This window comes from Urocitellus parryii, chromosome 12 (genome assembly GCF_045843805.1).
Source record: "Urocitellus parryii isolate mUroPar1 chromosome 12, mUroPar1.hap1, whole genome shotgun sequence".
Classification (NCBI taxonomy): Eukaryota; Metazoa; Chordata; class Mammalia; order Rodentia; family Sciuridae; genus Urocitellus; species Urocitellus parryii.
Genome location: NC_135542.1, coordinates 55,263,372 through 55,289,597, shown reverse-complemented (window position 1 = coordinate 55,289,597; position 26,226 = coordinate 55,263,372). Strand labels below are relative to the sequence as shown.

Genomic DNA, 26,226 nt, shown 5'->3' with positions numbered 1-26,226 from the left:
CTGCCCCTGCGACATTGGCCCAGGCGGTGGCCCAGGCTGGTGAGACCCTGCCCTTCACAGAGGCTGCTGCTCTATGATCCCAGGTCCCCCACCAGGACCTAAGCACCTGAGTCAATGCTCAAGGACACCCACTCCCGGGGGCAAGAATGCAACCAGCTGCTCCAGCCTTTCCCAGGGCTCTTTTCTCCTGTTGCATTCTTTCCATCCTCCCCAGGAGGGAGTAAACTGAGTGTCCACACTTTGTTTCCGCAGAGACCGTTCTTGAAGACACGGGGGCCTTTGCCATGTCTGTGTGGCCATCTATCCGAGGCAGACGGAAGCAGGGGTGGAAGGACTCCACGCGGGGCTCTTCGCAGCAATCCCAAGAGGACTACGAGGCCCTGCGGGACCGCTGCCTGAAGGACCACTGTCTGTTTGAAGACAGCAGCTTCCCGGCCACCCAGAGCTCCATCGGCAGCGGGCCTCTGCTCCAGAAGCTGCCACCGCACCTGCAGTGGAGGAGGCCCCCAGTAAGGACGGCAGAGCCCATGAACAGCCACAAGATGTGGCAGTGCCCAGGGCTCGGGGCTAGTGGAGAACAGGTCTAAGAAACACAGGATAAAAGGGCTTTTCCTACTCTCTGCTCTCCACTCAACACAGCAAATGCTTCTGACACCAAATTATAGGGAAGACCCCCTCCCACCAGGTAGTTCTTCAGTGGACACCAGCTGAGTGTCCTCTGATTCAGTCCAGTTCTGACATTATCTACTCTGCCCTTGCATGGATCTCACAGGATGAGGGCTCAGTCCCCCCCACCCCCTCCAGACTTCCCTTGGAGACACTTTTGTCCAGGATTTCAAATTTTAGAAACATATAGCTTTGGGGGGTTTCAGGGAAGTAAGCAATTCTAGTCCAGCTGTTTCCTTATCTGCTTTAGCCCAAACATAGACTGCCCTGTTAGTGGAACACACAAGCTGAGCTCCTCTGTTCCTTGCTCCCCAACCCCACCCAGAGAATGCCGAAGGAACTTTGCAAGTTGCAGAGGAAAACTCACCCTCAGTACTTGGTTTTGGTATACAGAGATGTGGGTCTATCTAATGCAGGGACTGCCTGACACACCTTCTAGTCCATGGAGTCTGGGGACTCGTCTGTAAGGCAGACCCCACTTATGGACCCCACTTGTCAGTGATCTTGATGTGTGCAAGATTCCAGGTCTCTGAGGGGGTGCCTCACACACTCTTGAAGCATGGCAGACATGGCAGAATCTGTGACTTTTCTGGGAACGGGAGGGCTCAGTCTTGTAAGGTTGGCACCCACCTTGGATAACCTGTGCTTTTGACCGTGGACTACAGCTCAGTATTACCATGATCCACTCCTTGGGTTCTCTTCATTTGCTAGAGAGATTCATGGATCTCAGGGAAACACAGTGTTTATTATTAAGGATATTATAAAGGATACTGATGAACAGCCAGATGGAAGAGATTAGGAGAGGATGTAGGAAGAGGTCATGGAGCTTCTGTGCCCACTGTGGGAACCTTCCTGGCTCAGCTGTCCAGAGGCTCCACAAACTCTGACTTTCAGGGTATGGGGTAGGGTTGGGGGGTTATAGAGTCTTCATTACAAAGGCACAATTGAGTAGATCATTACATTTGGTGATCAACTCAACCTTCAGCCCCTCTTCACTCCCTAGAAGTCCAGGAGAGTAAGGCTGAAGTGCCCTTAGTCTTTCCCAGAGATCAGCCCCCATCCTGAATCTACTCCAGTCTTCTCATTAGCATACAAAAGACAGTCATCATCCTGTTGGTGATTTCAGTGGTTTTAGGAACTAAATGTTGTGAAAGAGGAGGGAGACCAAGTGTATACTTCACACTCTCACACCAGGTCTTACTTACTGTCATTAATCCCCAAGAGATGGGTATTGGGTAAGTTCTCACATTCCCCTTTTCCAGTTGACGGGGACCAGGTGAACCTGAGAGTGGTCTAAGAGGTAGCTTATCTCTCAGGCCCTGACTACACAGAGTTCTCCAGGACGCTGAATTTTATGAGCTGTAAGAAGGACTTAGAAATAAAATGGACAGAGTCTATATCCCAGATTTTTCTGGGACAGCACTGATTTCACATAGATTCTTCATCTTTGTCCTGTGAAGTTCAGTTGTAGGAAATGAGAAAACATGGTCATTGTAGCTCCTGAGTGTCCTTGTTCTCAAACACGATGACAATTCTGTCTATCCCTTCAGGAGCTGCACAGCAACCCCCAGTTCTATTCTACCAAGGCTAAAAGGATGGATTTGTGCCAGGGAGTTGTAGGTAAGTCTGCACCCAGCCCTGGCCACCTGCGAACCTGGCCCCACCAAGCCAGGGGTGGTAAGCAGGGGACTCCAGAGATCCCAACTGCACAGGGGCAGGCAGGTTGCAAATGTCACTCAGCAGCGACTCTACCTAACTGTACCTGGATGAGCTCTGTCCTTTGCTGGAAGTTTATAGAAACCCGTCCTCTCAGGATGTGTGGAAAACTCAGACTTTGCCCAGGCCCCCAGATCATCATCAGTGTCAGTTTATAGGTCTAAATTTTGTTTGAGAAAAATGGGCCCTTTATTTCACTCCCCATAGTGAGTCCTTGGGATGCCAGTTATTAAGACTCTCTAGATTAGGTCCTAGCAGGGCTATCATCAACTTGGCTTTTTAAAATAGTAAATGGAAACAACTGTTGGCCCTCAGGGAAGGCACAAATCCATTGTTACCCATTTTGCAGATGGGAAATTGGGTCCTGGAGAAGTGAGACTTTCTCAGAAGAACATAGATCAATCACCAGTAGGATTTAGAAAAAGTTGGTTGTGTTTGGGTCCAAATTCCTGAGGATGGCACATTTAGGAAGCTGAAAGCTGATCCAATAATGTGGCTGAATTATTGGTGTCAAGTTTAGATTACAGGCAATGTTCCTTACCCGCTGCACTGGTCCTTTGCTGTACCCCTTCCTAGTGTATAATTCCCGTCTCCTAAACTAGGCTAAGCCCAGAGAGGATAGCAATTGGAACTAGGTGTTTTTGTTGCACGCAAGACATCCTCAGTAGGCGCACAGAGATGCTGGCAGAATGTGCATGCGTGCACAGATTCCCGCAGCCACAGCGTGCTCTCTGGTGCAGGAGACTGCTGGTTCTTGGCTGCTGTGCATGCGCTGACTTTGCACCAGGACATCTTGAGCCGGGTTGTTCCCCTGAATCAGAGTTTCACTGAGAACTATGCTGGCATCTTCCAGTTCTGGGTGAGTGTCTTCCTGGTTCCTCAGCCTGAAGAGGGCCATTGGAAAACAGGGCTCATAGAAGGGCCATGTCTTTGCCTCTGGGCTATCTTCCTCGGCAGTCCTCATTCACCAGTGGGCGCTCTCTCCCTCCAGTTCTGGCACTTTGGGAAATGGGTTCCTGTGGTGATAGATGACCGATTGCCCGTGAATGAGGCTGGCCAGCTGGTGTTTGTCTCCTCTACTTACAAGAACTTGTTCTGGGGAGCTCTTCTGGAAAAGGCCTACGCCAAGTAAGAAAACCACTAGAAATATTCCTCCTCCCTTCTCTTTTTTTTTTTTCTCTCTCTCAGTGTTGAGGGCGGAGAGTGGAATCAGGTAAAGCTAATGAAGTGTGATGCTCAGCCAATGGAGAAGTGAGAACATCTTCAGGTGTTTTCTGTAGGAGTCAGCTGAAGAAGCAGTCAGGCATTTTACCTTTCTCTAATGGATGGAGGGGTTGACGAGGGACAGGAACTCTTAGTATGCATTCTTTCTTTTGATCCTGGGCTGGAAGGAAGGCTTGGCAGATACATGCCAAAGAGCAACCCAGGAATGAGTTTCCTGCTCATTTGGGCCCTCCCATCTATTTATAAATACCCTTTGCCTTTCCTTCTCATGTTAATTCCTTCTCTGGGCAGGCTTTCTGGTTCCTATGAAGACCTGCAATGTGGACAGGTGTCTGAAGCCTTTGTGGACTTCACTGGAGGGGTGACAATGACCATCAACCTGGTAGAAAACCCTACCAACCTCTGGGGCATCCTAACCAAAACCACCTACAGCAGAACCCTCATTGGCTGCCAGACTCGTATAGGGGTGAGAGTGGGATGTGAGGTGGCACAGGGAAGCCTCTCCTGCTCCCACCAGCTCCCTTCATCTGCCTGCTGCTACTCTCTCCTGCGTGGGACCCAGGGCTTCTATCCAATACCACCTAGAGTCCTGATCTTCAAGCCAGGACAGTGGAGCTAAGTCTTCAGGGCATGGTAGAATAAAAATGGTGTGTAGAGAAGAGAGGTATTAAATATCAACTACATGCAACATCCATGTCCAATTCAACTACAACAAAGAACTGAGAACCAGAGTAGAGAGCCCTCAGTTCAGACCTGCCTCAATGATCCGTGTAACCTCACACAACGACTTAGCAATTGATCTGAGTTTGTCCTCTGTAAAACGTAGGTTATAATAACTTCCAAGTGGCTCATTTGTTGTTTAGAAGGTCAAATGAGACTATGGATGGTGAAGAGTTTTGAAAGCTGTGATGTACCACATCATTTTGATTCTCTTCTACTTCTCTCTCCAAAAACCGCTGCTCCCTCCAAGTTCATTCCAGGCCTCCCACGATTCCTGGAATGAGCTGCACGCAACTAATGACTGACTGGGGTCTCTCTTTTGTCTTTGCAGGAGGAGAGAGTGCAGGAGAATGGGCTGGTGGATGGTCATGCCTATACTCTCACAGCAATCAGGAAGGTGGGGTTAACTAGGTTTCTCATATCCCTTTCAGCCTCCTCCTTTCCCAAGGCTTCTTACCAAAGCCTTGGCTCATCTTGGTGAATGCTATTTGTGCCCAGTCTTGTATTAAAGTAATCATAAAGTCTCTGGTGGATCCTCCAGGGCCTGCCAAAACTGGTGGTGGACTTCCAGTAACTCTGTACCTATTTTGGGGGGTAAAGTGTTGGGCCTAAGCTTTGCCACTCCCAATGCATCATTTCAGCCTCTCCTAATGGGTCACCCCTTAGCTAATCAGCCCTGCTGTGCTTCACTTCACCAGATGGCTGATGGCAGCCTTTGGCCCGGTTCTTCCCTCCCAGGTTACCGCTTCTCTCTCTCATGCTACTCTCCAATAGTCTCTCAGGTTCCTCCGATTGATATTCATCTTTTAAGCTTCACAGTGCACTGAGAAGAAGGATCAGACAGGCACTCTGCCCACAAATTGCTTAGTGTCAAATATGGACACCTGAGAAGGTTAAAGAAGCAAAGTAAAAATGGAGAGAGGAGAGCATACAGGGAAGACTTTGAGGGCTCAGAAGTAGAAGAGAAGAGATTCACCAGTTGGCTTGGGGAGAAGTCAGAAAAGGCTCCACAGAAGAGATAGCATGGATGGGCTCCCACAAGATGGGTAGATCCCTAAGAAAGAGGAGGGCATTCTAGTGGGGCAGGGATGCTGCATGGGCAAAGCATGGAGGTAAGAAATCTTTAAGATCCTCTGACTTCCCTTGAGAGCCAGACTCCCCCAAAACTTTCCTTTAACTGTTTCAAATTTCTTGCATTCAACTCATTTGTAACTTCATACTTCTTGATCTCCAACAGCCATGAACTTTCATTTATTTTCATATTTATTTAACAAATTCATATAGCACTTGCTGTGTGCTAAGTACTATTTTAGGTGTTGGGCTACATTGATTTCTGCCTCTGTTTTTACGTGACCTTCTCCTTCGGTGTCTTCTCCCTTTCTCTTATCTTGCAAGAATGATAATCTTTGGATTTAGGACCCACTTCCTAATCCAGGATGCTCTCATCTCAAGATCCTTCCAAACAGGATCACATTCACATATTCTAGGTGGTCAGATGCTTTGGGGATCCACCATGTAAGCCACTACCATAGCTGTGACTGTTAGCTTCATTTTATAGATCCAGAAACTGAGAGACAGGAGGTTAAATCATCTGTTCTGGGTCCCGCAGCTAGCAAGTACAAGTAGCAGGGCCACTTTCTACCGTACCAACTCTTTAGATCTTTGATTTTCCTTTGCAAGTTCTCAGCTGCAGGTCTGAGTCGCACCCAGATATCTGGAAAACTTGGCACTTATCCAAGCCACTAAACTGCTTCTCATTTTATGTAGGTGACCTGCAAATATGGACCCGAATATCTAGTGAAACTTCGGAACCCCTGGGGGAAGGTGGAATGGCAAGGAGACTGGAGTGACAGGTTTGGACTGCTGGGGAATGGGAAGAATCAGGTGAAAAAGGAGGCTGCCATTTGCACACAAATTCAGATGTGTGCTTCCTTTGGCCTTAGGCTGGATTTAGAAAGCTTTCAGAGTGTGAAGCTCCAACTCTCACAATTTAAAAGATGCTTTATGGTATATAGGTCACTTTCTCTTTTTTTAAAAATATTTTTCAGTTGTTGATGTACCTTTATTTTTTTATTTGTTTATATGTGGTGCTGAGGATTGAACCCAGTGCCTTACACATGCCAGGCAAGTGCTCTGCCACTGAGCCACAGCCCCAGCCCGCACCCCCCACCCCATCACCTTCTGCTTTGTTAGAATAATTAATGTTTATTGAGGACTTGCTAGAGATGTGCTAAATCCTTTGATCTTTTACTACCTACTCAGTTTCCCCAGACAGTGCTATATAAGGTCTGTAGCTGCATTTCCACTTTACTAATGGAAAAAAACCAGATGCTTAGATGAAGATTTGCTTCCGGTCACATAGCATGACTCAATGAAGGTCTATGGTACCTCAGTCTAGTGTTCTGTCTCTGGAGTGTCCAATGCATTCTTGCGCTTGTTGAGTCAAAGTTAGAGAAATTTGAATTGATAGCTACTGTCTAGTTACCTTAGTGACCTCTGGGCATTCTGACTGAAAGCCTACATTTAGGTTGTTTTTGCCTTAAGGAAGCTTGAAAGAGATGTGGGTTTTACAGGGAACAGACTGGGTATAGGGCATAGATAGGAAGAGAGGCCAAGTGTGAGAGTCCCTCTGCTCATTATGAAGAGTTGCCATTTTTAACCCTGTGTAACACTACAGAGTACACAAACATGTCCACATCTACATTATACTTGACCATTTTTGTAGATGAATAAATTAAGACTTGGGAAAGCAGGTTGAATTTTGCCCCAATAGTATGTGCTGCTTTGAATAAATTGACAGAGGTGATAGAAGAACTGAGTCTATGTGGAAAAATGTCACCTTCCCAAAATGCTTAAATTCTAAAGTGCTACAGAAATATATCATCATAGTGTTGGTGGTGATTGTTCACTTCCTAGGACAAGTACTAACATTAGAGATAGGCGATGAGTCAAATTATCGTTTTGTTACTTTCTATCTATATCCTCTAAGGCAAGTTTCATAATTTTTCTGAACTAGAGGTGTGGTGAAGATTAAATAAAAATAGGGATGGGCTGGGGATGTGGCTCAAGCGGTAGCGCTCTTGCCTGGCATGCGTGCGGCCCCGGGTTCGATCCTCAGCACCACATACATACAAAGATGTTGTGACCGCCAAATACTAAAAAAATAAATATTAAAAATTCTCTCTCTCTCTCTCTCTCTCTCCCTCCCTCTCTCTCTCTCTCTCACTCTCTCTTAAAAAAATAAAAATAAATAAAAATAGGGACTTTTATTCCATAATGTTTTATCTGCTGCTAATCCCATCCAGTGTATTTTCCATTTCAAATACTATATTTTTCAGTTCTAGAAATTCTTTTTCCAAATCTCCCATTTCATCTCCCATTATGTCTGTATTTCCTTTTACATCCTTGAGAATACGGAGTATGGTTATAAAAGCTATCTTCACATGCTTACCTGTTATTTCCATCTTAATTATCTGTTAACTTTATCTATATTGGTTTCTACTGACTGTTTTTATTCCTGGTCATGGATCACTTTTCTGCTTCTTCATGTGACCAGTAATTTTTTTAAAATTGGGTGCTAGACATTGTAAATTTTATTTTCTGAATGTGGAATTCTATTGTATTCTTTTAAAAAGTTGGGCTTTTCCTGCCAGGTAGTCACATTGTTTAGGGATGGTTTGGATACTTTGAAGTTTTCAAGCACTTGTAGGGCAGGTTAAGAGAAACTTTTATTTCAGTGATAATTTGACTCCACTACTAACCTGAAGACCCTCTGGGATCTCTAGTGAAGACTTTATGTATTCTAAAGGGTCTTTGAACTCTAGCTGTTGGAAGTTCACATGATTCCCAGCTCTGGCTCACCTCTGAGAATTGTTCTGTCTGTAGACCAGCCTTGTGCAGTTTCATTTTAAGAAAGCCCAGATAAAATTTCAGGCACAGGCTCAAGGGAACCCCTGTGAAGTTTTCTGGAGCTTCTTTATGGAGCGCCCCCATCCCACTCCCTCCAGGCACTTTGCCCAGTACATTTTAGCTGCCTTGGTTTCCTGGAACTCCAGACTCTATCTTCTCCATTCAGCAGGACTGAAAGGTTCTTTTTGTATTCCACTTCCTGTATCACTGTCCCGGAAACCCCCTCAGGAAGAAGCCCAGGTGATGTGAGAGCTCAGCCCATGGCTTCCTTCCTCCCAGATCACAGTCCTGTGCTGACCACTGCCCAATGTCTGAGAATCATTTCTTATATTTTGTCCCACTTTTGGTTGCTTGTGGTAGGAGGCTAATATAGGACAGTTTTACTCCTTCATAGCCAGAAGTAGAAGTTTAATATGACGGGCTTTGAAAATAAGCAATTCCAGACTCAAATGCCAGCTGTGACATTGAAGAGTTTTGTGACTTCAAGCAAGTGACTTGATCTCTCTTAATCTCAGTTGCCTGATCTCCAAAATGGAGATCAATGTCTCTCTGTCAAAGTTGTTGTTAGCCTTAAGTGATGCTAGCCTTAAATGAAATAAAGTACATCAAGAGCCTAGCCTGGTGCTGGGCTTAGAGTAAGTGATTGATTAATGTTACATGTTGATCTCATAATGCAGACTGTAAGATTTAGTTGTCTGCAAAACAGTCTGAAAATAATACTAAATAATGACACCACCGAGCATTTACTAAAGAATTTCTGGCATGTTCTTCACAATCTTGTCATTCCTCATGAAAATGTATCTTTTCTATTTTCAGTTCGAGAAAATGGGAGCTGCTGAGCCCCAAGGAGAAGCTTCTGCTTCTGAGGAAAGACAATGATGGAGAATTCTGGTATTTGACTTGGGGATTTTGGGACACATGCCCTGGCTTACATTCAGCAAATATTTTCTGGGTGCCTCATATATGCCAGGCATCTCATATAAAGAGGTCAATAAGACACACTCCCTTAACGGGCTGCCAGTCCAGCAGGGCCAAAAGGGAAATACACTGTCACAGTCCCTGGGATCAGAACCAATACTCAACAACTGCTCACTGCCCAACACACCTAGAAGCCAACTCTGTGGTTCCCAGTTTTTATAACAAGACCTTTCACTGGAGGCCACCAAACAAGGGGGCAGGTAGCAAGTTCATCTCCCTGATCCACAAGTAGGGGAGGAATTTAAGCATCCCAAGGTTAAGGGAAAAGGGTTGACAGGTTGCAGCCAGAGTCTTGTATGCAGGTCCAGGTGGAAGGTGATGATAATTTTGCTCTGTCCTGTGTCTGTTGACAGCACCCCTCTCTTCTGCTCTAGGCCTAGCAGGCACTACTCTCCTTCCTCAGATTCCATTATGTTCCCTTGGAGACTTTGGTTCTAAGGTCATTTTAGGGCACCTGCATTTTGGAAAAAAAAAAAAAAAAAAAAGCTTGAACTTTTTTAGGAACAGGTGAAGATGCCATTTTGAGGGAAGGATCTTTGACAGGGAGCCCAACGTGTGCTCCAAGCAGGGCTGGGAGGCAGAGGCCTCTCGGGCCTCCATTTTGCTCTCTGCTCAGTGCACTCAACACAAGGTTTATCTTTCCTGTCCTGAAAAAGGAGATGAAGACGGAATGGACTACAGAGTCTCATCAAATGACAGGCCCCCTGATCTAGGCCCTGCTGAGCAGAGTCACACTATGCCTTATCACCCCAAAGCTACCTCCCAAGACAGCCCAAGTGGGCCCTGCTGCTGCTGGAGTCCCACCGAGCCCCCTCTGCTCCCTCCACCTTTGTTTCCCACCCTTTCTACTTACCTCACCCATGTCCCGTGGACTGCTATTCTCCCCTTACCCGTCCACACTGCTGTGGGGCCCTCACTGCCGAAAGTCTTTTGCTGAACTCTAGAGCCCTGCAAATCCTGTCTTTCTACCCTGCAGATGAGCAAACTGAGCCCCAGAGAGCCTATGTAGCAGGACTCAGCTCACAGTTAGCATGTGGGGGTGAAGATCTTGATTAATAACCGGGCACTCACCCACATAGTGCCTATTGAACATCATCAGTCAATTGACTAGTTGGGAACACCTCAGTTTGGCTTTTGTCACTTTCACACAGAAGCTGGACCATCATCTTCAATATTAACAAAGCTAAAAGCCAGAGGGCATGGGCTTCTTGGGGCTCCACTTCCCCTGATTGACCATCACATGGATCAGGCTCACCCCATTCCTGCCTCCAAGGCCAGCTGGGCTCTGCACAGAGCCTGGAGGACAGGGCCTTGGTCTGAGAGAGGGTGGGGTGCCCCATTCCTGATGTGTGTCCTTAGGACAGGGCATCATCTCACTTGTCTGTGCTGTTTCCTCTTCTTCTCCAGGATGTCTCTGCAGGACTTTAAAGCACATTTTGTGCTTCTGGTCATCTGTAAACTGACCCCAGGCCTGTTGAGCTTCGAGGTGGGCCAAAAGTGGATGTGCACCATGCAGGAAGGGAGATGGGAGAAAGGGAGCACAGCTGGAGGCCGGATGAAGTCCTCGTGGCAAGGTGGGCACACATTGGGCTCTTGGATTGGGGATGCCATGTGGGGGAGCCCATGCAGATGGTCCCATAGACTGAGCCCTGTACACATGGCTGAGGAGGAGGGGGCTGTGCTTGTCAGCTGCCCACTCTAGTCCTGGGCTATGTCCGCAGGGAAGAGGGGCCACCTTTGATCCCAGTTTGCACAGATGTACAGTCCTCTCTGTCAAGTTCTCAGCTCTGGGTCTGCATCTTTCCCAAGCAGTGCCCCCTCTAATCCACACCAAGGGGACACAGGCACACAGGCGTGGTCACTGAGTGGGTGAAATCTTTCTTCGATTTTGGGATAAGAACACTGATGCATCAAAGTAACCGCTCCAGGAAGGGCAGGACTGGAACAGTAACCACAGCCAGGTATCTCCCCCTGGAGTCTGGTAGGCAACACACAACCAGGACTCCTGGACTCTCCAGTTAGAGGAGAAAAATGTGCCTAAATTCTTGAGATGGGAGGTTGGTGACCATGTCCCTTTTTCTATGATGGAAGTGGCGAGCCTCCTTTTTGAAGAAAAGACCTCTGAGTCTGATCTCAGAGGGGCAGAGTGGCCTTAGCTCTGATGTTCCCTTCCCGCCACCATATTCCCAATGACTAAATCTGCCCTTATGCTCAGGCTTCACCCTTGCTAAAGCATGAAGGCTCTGAGCAAGTTAACACAGTCACTTATTTAAGCAGCAGTTATTCTTGGGCAGGATATCTGGGCCAGGCTTTGCTGGGCAAAGGGGCGACAGCATAGGAACAACTCTGGGCAGGTATGTGTAGGAGAACCTGAGGTAGAAGAGCAGGAGGTAAATGGGACGTAGAGCTGAGGACAAAGGGTCTCCACTCTGTCCAGATGGACCTCAGGTGTGAAGCCTGGTGAAGGTGTCCTCAGACCGTGCACCTCTCAGTGGTTTGGGAAGCCAGATGCCAGCAGAACCAGAGTCCTGTTCTCACCTTGCTGTGTTTTGCCCAGATATATTTTGGAAAAATCCACAGTTCCTGCTGTCTATCTGGAGGCCTGAGGAGGGGAGGCAATCCCCGAGAACCTGCAGCCTGCTAGTGTCCCTGCTGCAGAAGCCCAGGCACAGGTGCCGCAACCGGAAGTCTCGTCTGGCCATTGGCTTCTACGTGTTCAGAGTAGGTGGCCTCTAGGGCCTAGAGTGTGAGGTCCAGCGTGGGGTCTCCAACAGCTACCACTTTTTCCTGGTCCTTGTCCTTTTAGCTATTTGTCCCTGTCCTTGGGACTGGGTTTAAGTCTTGGCACTTTACTTAGTAATATGCAATCTAGAACAAGTCACCTCCTTGCACTTGAACATCAGTTTCTCCACCTGCCAAATAGGGGCCACGAAGTTAATGCGAAGGTTGCATAAAAGAAGACCGTGTGGTCGTACTTTTCACAGTGCCTGGCTCATAGATGGTGCAGACAATGTTGGCTCCTTTCCTCTCCCAAGCAGCCTGGGGTTCCTTCCCCAAGGCTTCCCCTCAATTTCCCACCAGGGATTGAAGTGCCCAAGGAAGGGAAGGGACCCCTGAGGGGTGTCTTCTGTGTCAGATTTCATCAGGGTTTGGGGTCCTACACTGCCTAACCAAATCTTTCTTTGTTTTCCAGGTGAGCAAGGTGAGGTCCACACTTGACCTTGACCAGAAGCCCTAGTTTGGACTGATGCCATTTTTTGTGACTAAGCCACTATGAGATTGGTTTTGACTATAGCATCCTATGCAAGAAGCTGTGAGAATGTCTGTATAATGCCAACTGGTGTGTGTGTGTGTGTGTGTGTGTGTGTGTGTGTGTGCGCGCTCAGTAAAGAGCATCTGCTATTCTTTTTTTGTCTGAGGATCCTGAAAAATCCTTATACTTCTTTAAGGAGATCTCAGCCCAGCACAGAACCAATAAATTTCAGAATTCATTAAATCTCTGCATAAATATCTAGTACTAATATTGAAGGCTGTCACAGCATAGGAAGGATGATAAATGACAACCTTGCCTGAGTTATAAAGCCCATAATAAAATAGACCTAAAACATACAGAACATCAGGAGAACCACACAGCCCACCTACTCAGGGACAAGGGATAAAAGCTTGGGGAGCTGGGTGTGGTAGTGCATGCCCCTAATCCCAGAAGCTTGGGAGGCTGAGACAGGAGGATGGTGAGTTCAAAGCCAGCCTCAGAAACTTAGTGAGGTGCTAAGCAACTCAGTGAGACCCTGTCTCTAAATAAAATTAAAAAAGGGCTGGGGATGTGGCTTAGTGGTTGAGTGCCCCTGGGTTCAATCCCTGGTACCTAATAATAATAATAATAACAACAACAACAATAGCAGCAGCTTTGGGAAATGGGCAGGGGGACAAGAACCATCTGGAGCCAGTGTGGAGGCACCAGAGAAGTAGCCTGAGGGATTCCAGCAGGGGGGGGGGGACAGCTATTATTTTGTTTTCCAAGAAAACAAGAGTGAAGCCCTCATTTTCTCCTATTGGACTGAATCAAGCAAAAGGACTTTTATAAAGAATCCATTGTGCATTGGGTCGTTTTTGGTTTTCTGTTTGTTGTGCCCTCCTGCCGGAACACTGAGTACTCCCAAAGTTGCCTATTAAACTTAAAAAGTTGCCTATTTATATTAAACTTACAGTCTAAATGGAATTTGGGTCAATTTACAATAAAAAGTGTAAGCAAATGAAAACTGCAAACCAGTTATAAAAATAAAAAGGCAAGAAAAAAGTCATAAGGGAACGAAGGAAGGCAGTCTGTCATACAAGAAAAACTAAACGCAGAACAGTGATGAGGGCGGATCATAAAATTAAGCTCTGAGATTCCTAGCAGATAAAGCAAAGAGGGCAACTGGATGGTTCTCTAGTTCTCATTATCTGAAAAAGAAAACATGTATCATAAAGTGATGTATTTTGTTTCCCCAGCCCCAGGTGAAATCTGCTGAACGGGTCTGTGTTGATGGGTGATGTCTTTGTTAGCAGTTATATGTAAACCCAAGGCATGATCCTGGACCTCTTCTTTCTCCATAGCCTTGAGTGAGGACAAAGGGGAGAGGAAGTAAAAAATAAAAATAAAGAGAGGTAAGGGAAGAAGAAAGAAAAGCAGATAACAAAGCACATGCCCAGGCAATGTGAGATCCAGAGAGCTGCTTCAGGTCTGAGTTCCCATGCGGTTCTCTTCTTCTGAGGCTGTTTCGGCTGGGGTGACCCTGCCATGTCCCGCTATCTGTACATAGCTGCTGTGCTGCAGGTGGAGGGATGGTGATGGTCCAGATGCACCTGTGACCCGTAGTCATATCTTGGTCACCCTGAGATTGTGTCACATATGTGGAGGCAACATAGAGTGTACAAAGAACGTTGGAACTCAGCTGTCCTGAATTCCAGTTCTGAATGGGACTCTCCAGGACAGATGACTTACCTTGGCTGAGCCTGAGCTCTTGGATGGTGAAATGGAGCCTGCAGGCACGGGGACAAATCAACTCAAGTCAGCCCCTGCTGGAGTTCCAGCAAAGGTGCCCCCAGCACGTTCTAGTTCTCATCCCCTTCACCCCTCAGCCTCATCCTCCACGGGGGTAATGGGATTTGCCTGATCAAAGGCCACCTCGATCCTGGCTCCTGAAAGAGGGCCCCAGGCCTGGTCACCAGCCCTGGGTGATCACCTCCATTGGTGTCATTCTGTTCCCCACCCACAGCACTATAATGACAAGAGGAAACTGCCCGCTGAGTTCTTCTGGGCAAATGCTCCCCTGAGCTGGCCTGAGGTGTTCCTTAAAGAAAAGGAAGTGAATCGGGAGCTGTGGCTGGAACCAGGCACATACCTCATCGTGCCCTGTGCATCCGAGGCCCACCAGGAGTCGGAGTTTCTCCTCAGACTCTTCTCCAGGAAGCACATCTTGTAGTAAGGACTCAGGTTGGGGCCTTCGAGGGCCTGGTAGGGCCATTGCAGGCAAAGAGGACAAGGCTGGAGAGGGTGAATGGGGAGTCTCTGCTGCTAGGATGAGAGAGAGATAAGGAAAGCTGGGGACCACGGTGGCTCTCTATTTAGAGGCCATCCCTTTCCACTCTCCTCCCACCAACCCTGGAAGAGAACGGGATGAGAACCATGCTTAAATGTCAGAGATAAAAGGATAGAGCAGACATAGCCCATGCCCTTGTAAAGTTGAAGATCTGGTAAGGACACAGACATATAGGCCATCGTGGATATTGCAATATATTGAGTATAAACATTTCTATGCCCAGAGGCTAGAGGAGTATCAGAGAAAGGTATGTGAGCTGAACTCCACAGTCCTGGGGGGGCAGGGATGGCTTCAGGGAGGGGTGACTCCTGAGACAGGCACAGGGCTTGTTCAGATGAAGGGTGGTTGTCATTCGTTAGCTGACTCAGCTGCCACTAGTATGCAGTTGAATCTACATAGGTTCATCCCAACCCAACTTAATATTTTGCCTGTGATTGATTCAATGTGATAGTCTTTCAATACCAGGTGCTTTGTTTTGGTTTGTTTTCTATGTCGTGGGCATCATAGTTTGAGTTGATCTCAGGCCTCACTGCCAGACCAGACCACTGAGTTTTGAACTCTAAGTAGGGGTAGTTAGAGGAGGTTAGGGGAGTTAGGAGAGGTGAACTATGCCCTGTGGCAGGACTGGACACTTCCAGGGGACGTGGGAGGTGAGAGATGTGAGCCCGGTAGGACTGCATGGCACTTCAGCTATAGAACTTGGAAGATGAGCTCCCCCAGGAGGGCCAGTATTGGTTCAGAGGTTCCCAAGATGATCCCCCAGAGGAAACTCTCTGTCTTTTTCTTTCCTCAGTGAACTTGGCAACGATTCCAGGGTGGTCTACTCCAAGGTGAGAGGTCTGGTTGGAAGTCCACACGACGGGGCCTATTTCAGTGTCAGGGTGGTGGGCACCTCTCGTCCTGGTAAAGGGTCAGCAAATATCTGTGTACCCTGCTTCCCTGCTCTATGGCAAAGGTACATGTCATCTGTTGTGCTCTCAAAGTGCCCATGTCAGCTGTTTTTGTACCAGGAAAGTATAGATAATTGTCCTTCTGGTTGGGTTCTCATCATCCAGGGCCCAGCGCTCCAGGGGCATGGGAGATACCTATACTTGCTCTGCTTCTGCTTCTCTCTCCCTGGTGTTTCCTTGGCTCATTTTGCTATTTGTTACTTCCCCAGCATCAGGGAGAACCAGAGAAACAGAGATGTTTGTGAATGCTGTGTTGCAAAATTTAAGACAATGCAAGGTCAATTTCAGAGGCCTGGGAGCCCTGAGGCAATAACGTTTGCAGGAGAGTCTATTTAGACAGCTCTTTTTGTTTTTCTGTTCCTACAGGAAATAGTAGAACAAAATGAAGAACAGAATGAATTCTTCACCAAATTCTTTGCCAAGGTTAGTTGACTGGTGCTGTTGGGCAGGGGTGGAAGGAGGGGGCGGGGGATAAAGTAGAGCATAAAATTTTATGAAATGTGGGCTTGTATTTGTTTGATGCTATATGTAAAATGTGATTTAAGGCTTCCTCTTTCCCTGTTGTAGTCAGCTTTTGTCTCACCTTGACCAAAATACCTGACAAGAACAACTTAAGGGAGGAAAAGTTTATTTGGAGCTCATGGTTTCAGAAGTTTCTGTCCATAGATGGCTTACTCTATTGTTCTGAGCCTGGGGGTGAGGCAGAACAATATGGCAGATGAGTGGGGTAGAGGAAAGCAGCTCAGGACATGGCAAAAGGAGAGAGAGAGAGAGAGAGAGAGAGAGAGAGAGAGAGAGAGAGAGAGAGAGAGAGAGCGAGCTGCTGCACTCACCAGGAGCAAATATAAACCCCAAAGGCAGTGACCCACCCCCTCCAATCACTCTCCACCTGCCTACAGTTATTGCCCAGTTAATTCAGATCAATGGAATAATGCAATGATTAGATCAAGGCTGTCATAACCCAATCATTTCACCTCTGAATCTTCTTGTATGTTGCACACATGAGCTTTTGGGGAACACCTCATCTCTAAACCATAACATCCCTAGGCTGCTACTTTCTATTAAAGTCTTCACATTTTAGATGAGTGTGAAGAGGCATTGTCTCTAGAAGTAGTTAAGATGATTATCTATTCTTGGAAGCTATATCAATTAGTCACGGGCAAAGCAAAGAAGATTAATTGGAATCTTATATGTAGTGTTTATAAAGGTTTTCCTCCATACCCAGGGTTTCTAAACATTTGGCGCTGCAGTGCTTTAATCAAATGAAATCTAATAGTGAATCCAAACATATAACACACACACACACACACACACACACACAGAGAGAGAGAGAGAGAGAGAGTAAACATTGTACATTATGACTATGTATAAATTTTATGAATTCAAGTGTATGATACATTTCATTGATATTTTATAAAGTCAAATTTTAATAAAAACTCTAAAATTTAAATCTCAAATTTTGGCTGATGAGCTTTTGTGAAGAACAAAATTCAAAGCAAATTGCTGACATTCTAAGATACTTCCACAGAGAATCACTTCTCCCTATAAACCTGCTTCTTAAGGGTTCTGCCCTGCTGGTGTGCTCTGGACTTGGCAACCAGTCAAAGAGCATTGTAAAGTTTTTATAAAACCTAAGATTTAATTACATGTCTGGCCACAATCCTTGTGTAGGATATAATGGTGTCACTTATTTCTGCTCAGAAATGGCACATATACCATGTTGAACCTATGCAGGACAGGATGTTCCCAGCCCCAATAGCTTGTGACCCCTCTGCTAATGAGTGTTCAGGAACAATGGTTTTCTCTCTCCATTCTGCTTTCCATTCAGTATCCAGAAATAAATGCTATTCAACTGCAGAAGATCCTGAACCGAATGACCTGGTCAAGTAAGTATCTTAGAGTTATTCAGTAGGACTCACAAGGGGACACACATTTTCGATATTCCATCTCTGTTTCTCTTGGCTTGGTGGGATGTGTGAATCAGTGAAAGCTGGTCTCACCTGGCAACCATGTTTGACACCAGGATGGGTTTTGTGGTCTGGCAAAGCAGTAGAGCTTGGAAGTACTTATTTTTTGCTTGGTTTGAGTGTGTAGAGGTATATGGCTATGAAAATGAAGACCTTTCCCCATTTTGCTAGTTTGAAAAGAAGAACTCCTTTCTTGGCATATCAATTCCATTTCTTCAACCTGGGTTATAAATATTAATTATTGACTAGACTACCAGGGAACTCTCTGATAAACTTATATTTAAATTAAGCAAGCTACAAAAATCTGGAATAATACAGCATATCATCTAGGAGGATTGCAGATGGGAGCTTTCATATGATGTCTAGGATAAATTATTAGGAAAGCTTAAAGTCCATATAAAAACATTGCACACACATATTTGGAACAAGAAGACCATGGAGGAAATACACTGATTTCTGCAGGGAGGCAATTGAACTTCAGAGTAAGAAAGATAAAACAAATGATTAATGAGTATTTTCTATCTAAGATATTTGATTGCCTCTTTATATGAAGCCAAGATTCTGAACCTATACAAATTACAGTCCAGGGTATGTCTTAAGGTTTGAAATAGTTTCCAGATGTTTTCTCAAAGTCTAATTTACTTATCAGTGAAAGGTCCAAAAAGGAAGACTCTAGGTGTTCTAGAACATCAAAGACCCCTGAAAAAAATTCTATGCTGATTCTAGAAAAATTATCTCAAAGAAATGGCTTGTGCCATTTTTAAGTGTCTCGATTGCAAGTATACAAGACACTTTTCCTAAAAATGTGTGGACAAATTGCTTTTGTTTAGGCTTATGTGAGGATTTCTGGAACTTCTGTCAGAGAACTACTATAAATTTTGACAAAATATTTGGTAAAATCTCCCACAATGTGAGTTGGAAAAGAGTAATATTAGACATATTCAGAAGTCTTAACACCATTCCCACAGCTATGCAAATATACAACAAGAGAAATAATTCTTGATTATTAGTGAAAATTTATGTATATTTTAGGTGTCTAGAGGAGAATCCTAGACTTAGTCCTTAATTCCTTTTATTTCCCTAACTTTAATCAATGGCTTAGAAAAAGACATAGGATGTAGGGTCAGTGCATCTGCAGATGGCACCAAGCTGGGAAGAATCACCTAAATAATAGACAGAAGAATAAAAATCCAAAATGTTTTCAATAATCTGGGCCCAAAGCAAAAAAGATGAAATGTAATTAGGATGATCATAAAACACTGCCATTGTTATTTTTTAAACAAATTAGTTGCACAGGTTTCTAACTTTTTAAAGACCTCTCTTTTTTTTCTTTTGTGTGACAGTTTATGTGAGAGATATTTGGTTAATTTAGTTGACCTCCAACTTTTGAACTAATAATCTCAACTTGCTGCTAAATAAGCTAATGCAAATTCAGCTCCATTTAATGGAAGCATTTAGATCTGTGTTTATGAAATTGTTCTCCAAGTAACATTAGACTAAGTGATTTTAGTAAATATTCTAGGAAGTGAAAGGAGTTCATTTCTGTGGTCAGTGACACTTGGGAAATTCTGTATCACACTATCATGTCCACAGCTCAGGTGTGTCAGACCAGTGGGGTAGGCTGCTTCAAGGCCCAATAAAGTACCTGCATTTGACATGAGAGATTTATGATTTATTGGGGAATGTTTACAAGAGATCAGTGACTGCTCCAAGAGGAGTTCAATCAGGCTGAACAGGTAGCATCTCTGTCCCTCTAGGTGCCTTGCCAAGCACAGTGCCTCCATCCCTCATGACATAGGTCCAGAAAAGAGTGCCTCTGTCCCTCATGATGCTTTTTCCAGTGGCAGCACCTGTGTGAGTGACAGGTATCCGCTCCATAGTTCTCGCAGTTCGCCACTGAGAGAGGGGGTTTGTATGTTAGGCTGCAGAAGCACCAATACCATCAGCATTAGTTTTCTTAGTTTGCTTACATGATCAGCATCCCAAGGAGCAATTGTCCTGGCATACAAGCAAGAAAGTAGCTTTCTAGAGATAACACTAACTCGCCCTAGTTCCCAGTGTGTACAAGAGAAACCAATGTCCTGCAAGATAACATGGATCTGGACGTTCCAGCCCAGGGTCTCCCTCACTGTTGCCTTAACTTGGCTAGGTTTTTTGGGAACAGAAAGGGGGCATTCAGGGACATGATGTTTTACTATCTCCTTTTTCTTTAAGGACAATAAACACATAATTTCAATATTGGCCAAGGTGTTTGGTGAAGGGAGGAAAGGGGCTAAAGACACAAATTATATATAGGATCACAAAACTCTCTGCAGAACATCTCCCTTGGAAAATAATTTGGGAAATGCTGACTGAGAACTTTGGAAGTCACAGACCCACTGTAATCAAATTGCATCAGAGGATGTTCAAGTCTTGGTGTCATATTTTAGACGAACACTGGCAAAGCCTAGGCTCTAGAAAGGGACGACAAGGGTTTAGAAACCATTCCATTTGAACAATGGTTGGGGATTGGAGAAGTCACAGAGGAGACAAACATCATTTTTATGCTTTTCTGGAGACAGAACTGGGCCAGTGAGTGAATATTACAAGAGGATCCTTTGGAATAAAAAAAATTCAAAAAGTTTCTCTGGAAGCTCTGTCTATGTGGAAGGGTGAGCCCTCATCATTGACGGAGCAGCCATCGTGAAGCCTGAGGAGAAAATCCCCCAGTTTGGGTGGGAACTTGAACCAGCAGGCCTCGCGGTTCTCCTTCAGGTCTGGGAGTCTGTGGCTATGATCCGGGCCCTCCCTAGATGCAAAGGGTGTGTTCATTTCTCCCACTGTGTGAACAAAGCCCAGCCAGGAGTGGGTGTCCTCTCTAGGGTGTAGGAACCACCATCAGGTCCCCAGTCTCTCCACTGCTCCCTCCTTACTCTTTCCACCCTACATACACGGTGTCAACAGAATCTCTGGCTGCCCTGGGCAGAAAAGGGGCTGCAGTCCTAGGCCAGCCCCGCCATACAAACTCCTTTGCTTCCTGCAGGTCTGGGGAGCAAACAGCCCTTCTTCAGCTTTGATGCCTGCCAGGGGATCCTGGCCCTCCTGGACGTATCTTTTCAGGTTTGTGGGTGGGTGTGTGCTGCTGGTCGAGATCTTGGCTCATCCTGTCCAGGTTGGGATCCCCACCCAGGCCCTTGCTAGTTGTTTGATCTTGGACAATCACTGAACCTCATCATGCCTGCACATCAGGTACACATCTGATACAGTTAAGAGAGTATTAAAACCTCCTCTGTAGGGTTGGTGCAAAAATGCAAATAGATAACTCAGGTAATGTGCTGAGGTCAGAACTGCCATCTATTAACTATCAATAACAATAGTCTGCTAGGTGCAGTGGCTTATGCCCGTGATCCTAACCCTCAGGAGGCTGAGGCAGGAGGATCACAAGTTCAAGACCAGCCTGGGCAACTTAGCAAATGAAATTTTTTAAAAAGTAAAATAAAATAGGCTGGGGATGTAGCTCAAAGGTAGACTACTTGCCTAGCAAATGCAAGGTCTTGGGTTCAATTCCTAGTACCAACAACCCGCTCCCAAACATATCTTATTTTCCTGAGAGTAAGGTTGAGGCATCTGCAGAGTGCTGCCTAGAAGTCATTCTCCAGCATTCATAAGAGAAGGCAAGAGCCACAGGGCTCTGAGTCTTTCCTCTGATGATGGGCAATGGTTGCCCTATTTACATATCAGGAAACCAGAGCTCAGGGAAGTCACCTCGGCTTTCCTCGTTCCGAGCCCTGTGATTTTCCTAGCAAACATTCTGACTTTCCAAGTGGTCAGTTAAATCAAAGTTTGATTATCTGTACTGCAGAGAGGCAGAGAACGGATCATCTGAGGAATTTTGTGAAAACAACCATCTTTGCAGACACTCAGAGGTGGTACAGGATGGTACAGGCAACGGGACAGGTTCCATCCTTGTCCCCAGCTCAGGGGAAAAGGAGGAGCTCATTTCTAGACCATGGGGGAGCTAATGCTACAAGGTGTAAAGCGCATAACACAGGGAAAGCATGCAACTCAGTGCCAGCCACGGGAGGGCCCAGAGAAGGTGTATGGTGGTGTTTTGACCCAGTCTCTCTGATGCCTGGGTATTTTGACATTGTCTACAAGGTCACCCATTTTGCTTTTAACTTTTCAAAAAACGAATAAGTAAAAGAAGCAGCCTTAGCCACCTTGTGCCTAAGTTCTTCCATACATTGATTTTAACTCTAACGAGAAAAAGTTACTGGATTTTATTTAAATCACATCCAATTGGCCATGATAAAATATCCTGCTCACTAAATGATGGCTGTTGTCATCACTTTCGACATCATCACTTCTTCCAAAGCCACTGTGCTATGGCTCATTCTGTCCTTTCCTAGCAAGGGCAAGGGAGAGCTAGGCTGGACTGGCCAGTGAAGGGAGGCCAGGTAGGGACATCGGACTTTCGACATCATCACTTTCGACATCATCACTTCTTCCAAAGCCACTGTGCTATGGCTCATTCTGTCCTTTCCTAGCAAGGGCAAGGGAGAGCTAGGCTGGACTGGCCAGTGAAGGGAGGCCAGGTAGGGACATCGGACCTTGAACGGGGCCATCCACATATTGTACACTGCTTGTAGAGGGCCCATTAGTGCTTCCAGAACCAAGGATACAGTGCTGTCCTGCCAGAGTTCACCTTGACCTGTTATCAGCTTAATGCATCAGGGACTGTGAGCATCCAGGAGTTCAGGAGCCTGTGGAAGCAGCTGATGCTGTACCAGGTAAGGACAAGCCCTAGCCATACTCCTCTTGAGGAATGGTACAGAAATGGCAATTCTTCAACACTACATAAGATATCTCTCTCCCCTTTATACCTGACCACTTGCCACATCTTCTCTGCTCTTCCTGAACTGAATGCTTGTTCTTCCTCTCTCCCAAACTCAGACAGCCTGCTGCAGTGGTCTCCTGAGTTTCTAAGACACACATCTGATCAGCTTGCTTCTTTGCAAAGACCTTTTAAAGACCCCCATATGCTTTCAGAGGCAGTCCAACATCCTCAGCAAGGTGTGCATTTAAAGTTCTTCGGAAATTGGCTTCTCCCTACTCTTTCAGTCATTACTTAAAACTCTCCCACTTTTTTCTTGAGTCATGAAGTTAGAACCACTTCAAAGTATGGAAAATACACTTAAATCAAGCACATTGACCCACACCCAGACTGTCCATACCCCATGAGAAGACCTTGGTCTTTTTCAGAACCTGTAAATAATGTGAGATGATAGGAGCCTAGCCTGGACCCTCTGCTGAATTCTTAATCCACCAGTGGTCCCCCCGCGGCTGTGACACTGGCACACGTAGGGGCTCAGATGGTGCTTGGGCGTGCCTGCCTTCCTTAGCCTTTGGTTTTGGTTCTTTGCAGGAAGTTTTCCACAAGCAAGACAGTAGCAGGTCAGGACTCCTGGACTGGGTGCAGCTGCAGGCTGCCGTGATGGAGGCAGGTAAGCAGAGGAATGGAGGAGCTGGTGCCGGGACAGGTGCCCACTCCCCGGGCAGAGAGGAGGGGTCCCATGACTTTCTGAAGTGGCTCCCCAAATGCAGAGGCTCACAGGTATGGATCTGCAAGTATCAAAAACATTGAGTATTCTGATTGTTATGATCGTAGCTAAGATTTATCAAGGATTGGCACATCTGGTCTCTCATTTAATCGTCAACAACACCCTGTTCAATCCACCCTACAGAGGAAGAAATTAAAGATCAGAGAAGTTAAAGAACTTGCTTGGGGTTTTAATGCAGGAATACTGGGCCCCGGGATTGCCAAGTCAAGCACTGAGCACTAAGTCTGAGTACTAAGCAGTCTGCCTCCTGCCTTGGAGGCCAATGACCACTTGATAAAAAGATTTCCATGCTGGTGGCCTAAAGGGGCAGGCATGGGGAATGGAGATGAAATTAATTGATTAAATAATTAGAAGATTTGAAATGAATGACATTAAAAAAGATCTCCACGCTATCAGGATTCAAGTCCCTTAAGTGAAGGGATGGGTGGGGACACGGGTCCCAGAGCGCCAGCACTCAGCGCGGGAGCCTGTGCTTAATGCAGGAATCGTGCTCGGGGACGACGTCTGCCAGCTGATGCTCCTCCGCTACGGTGGCCCCAGACTTCAGATTGATTTTGTCAGCTTTGTCCACTTGATGCTGCGTGCAGTGAACATGGAGAGTAAGTGAGTGGGGGACTAGGGGCTTTCTCTCCATGTCCCATGATTGCCCACCTGTCCCTAGTTCAAGCTCAAGAGAGCTTAGTGCCAGTCCAGAAACAAGAGGCTGGGGAGCCCTGGGGACTGTGGGTCATGTGCCAGTCTAAACCAATTCACACCCTGCCTTGCTCCAGAGGCAAAGGTTTGAGGTATTTCATTTATAAGAAGTGTGGCCATGGGTGGGTACATGGAGGTGGAAATTGGTTTCCCTTGCATTTTCAGCATGGAGGTGGTTAAGGTATGGGGAGGTATGGAAGGAACTAGTTTATAATGTTTCACACACACATACACACACATACACACACACACATACGCACATACAAAGTAGCTGTGATCCTTTCTGCTGTATTTTTCACAGATGTCTTCCAAAACTTAACCCAAGATGGCAAAGGGATATACCTCCAGAAGCCCGAGGTAAGACTTCCCCCAAGAAGCCAGCAGCCTTGGTGAAGTAAAGGTGGCCCTTGCAGGCCCAGGCTCTTATGAAGTAGAAGGGTTCTGGGGGCCCTTCATTCTATTGTGTTGGAGATTGGGCACTACATTTATGGACTTATTCATTCACTTATGAAATATTTACAAAGTACCCACTGAGTGTCCGGTATGTCTGAAGGGACCGGGGAGTGACTAGCTCTGATCACAACAATGCCATGTGATAACCCCATAAATTTTCAACAATGTAGGACAATCATTTATTTAGCTCCCAAGCCACATGACTGGGAGCCAGTGGGTCTCAGCTGGCTTGTTCATACTTCTGCAGGCTGGCTGGGAGCTTTGCTGGGACACCTTAATTGAGGAAACTTGACCAGGCTTGGCCTTCTGAGGACAAAGACAGAAGTACAAGAAAGAGAGCTTAACACGCAAGGCTCCAAGACCAAGGCTCTGATCTGACACACCACTCCTTGCAGCTCCTTCTGTCAATCAAAGCAAGTCACATGGCCAAGTCCATTTCAACAGACCGGCAAATAGCCTCCTCCTCTTTCATGCCACATAGCAGATAGCAGGCCATGAACCCAGAGATGGGTGAGGAACTGGGTCTAGCAGTGAACTCTAGTACAGACAGTAATGAGAGATCTAGTCTCCAAGGAGCACTCCACGAGGCCTCTCTGGAGGAGGTGGCATTGAAGCTGAACATGATTAAAGCATATTCTATGTGTTTACAAGAAGGAGCCAGCCAGGGAGTATTCTGGCAAGGAAAGGCGTTGGCTGAATGGATCAGTGTGTGGAATTCTGGGTAGAGAAGAGAGTGAGAGGAACTGGCTCAAGGTGAGTCTCAAGGTCAGGGTGAGATCAGGCAAAACTTGAAGGCCAGAAATAAATCTCACTGAAGAGCTGGAACTGCTCTATCCCAAGTTCAGGCACTGCATTCACTGTCCTTGTGACCTTTTTCTGGATCTCATTTAGTGCTTCACACACAGTAGGTGCTTGACAAATGTTTGTTGAATGAAGAAAGTGATATGTTTAGGAGAAGACAAACAAATACATGACACCAATTATCTCGTCTGATCCTTCAAAATGCTCTGCTTTATCAAGGATCTGCTATGAGCTGGTCCTAGCTAGTGTTCACTGCAAGGATGTTGGGGTCTGGAGTTGAGTCACCTGTTCTTTTTATTCTCTAACACTTTTTCCATATGAGCTGCTTAGAAAGGCCCCAGTAAAAGCTGAGATTTCTTCCTTGATCTCAAATGTCTTCTTTATATCCTATATTCTAAGATATAGAGAGGTCTTAAGCATACATGTCCTTACAGTCACTCCAGTAATTGATGTGAGTGTGGGGTGCAGCTTCATTGACCCGTGAAACTTTCTCTGACACCGCTGGTCCTTTCATTAATATCACCTTCATCAGCAGCAGCGTCATTTTGATGCACTGCTTTGGTTTCTCCAGAGATCCCCTCAATGAGAGATCAGAGGGACCATAATTGTAAACACATAGAAAATGCTTTAATGATGTCTGCTACCCCATCAGCTTGTACACCTGCAGTGTGTGAGCATGCCACAGTTCTTAAGGGGGAAAAATGCATTGAGAATTGAATACAAAATCAGCCTGGATCTTGACAGTCATCATTCACAGGCACCGTGAGAAGTCAAGGTTGATTATATTTCAGGTTGATTTATACTTACTACCAGGTGGTGTGGTCCCTGGGGCTAAACCATCCATTAATGTCCCATCTCCATGACTCTCCAGGAGTCAGGGAAAGGGGCCTCAAGTCAGGTGGGGTGAACTGATCATGATTTGCTTTCCCTTCGTGTCCAGTGGCTGATGATGACCCTGTATTCCTGA

The 26,226-nt window shown here is 46.0% G+C and overlaps 1 protein-coding gene across 2 annotated transcripts; it reads left to right on the top strand.

The window, feature by feature from the left end:
• The first annotated feature begins 284 nt into the window (after positions 1-284).
• On the top strand, positions 285-26,226 carry Capn14 (calpain 14). Of its 2 annotated transcripts, XM_026414703.2 has the most exons (21): positions 285-509; positions 2,217-2,286; positions 3,123-3,241; positions 3,374-3,510; positions 3,898-4,072; positions 4,661-4,723; positions 6,094-6,179; positions 9,052-9,126; positions 10,621-10,787; positions 11,771-11,934; positions 12,407-12,415; positions 14,472-14,677; positions 15,589-15,625; positions 16,112-16,168; positions 17,574-17,631; positions 20,735-20,799; positions 22,413-22,481; positions 23,117-23,195; positions 23,795-23,911; positions 24,307-24,362; positions 26,200-26,226. In XM_026414703.2, the coding sequence occupies exons 1-21, from the start codon at positions 285-287 to the stop codon at positions 26,224-26,226; spliced, it is 2,061 nt and encodes a 686-aa protein (XP_026270488.2). The 2 variants fall into 2 exon arrangements, with proteins under 2 accessions (XP_026270488.2, XP_026270573.2); XM_026414788.2 differs by lacking the exons at positions 285-509; positions 2,217-2,286; positions 3,374-3,510 and having other exon boundaries at positions 3,219-3,241.

What these genes read in the sequence shown, in the direction of transcription:
- Capn14 (XM_026414703.2), top strand. Translation starts at nt 285, where the DNA reads ATGTCTGTGTGGCCATCTATCCGAGGCAGACGGAAGCAGGGGTGGAAG. An exon ending in CTCTCACAGCAATCAGGAAG is followed by an intron (nt 4,724 to 6,093) that starts GTGGGGTTAACT and finishes CATTTTATGTAG; the next exon opens with GTGACCTGCAAATATGGACC. An exon ending in AGCAGCTGATGCTGTACCAG is followed by an intron (nt 22,482 to 23,116) that starts GTAAGGACAAGC and finishes GGTTCTTTGCAG; the next exon opens with GAAGTTTTCCACAAGCAAGA.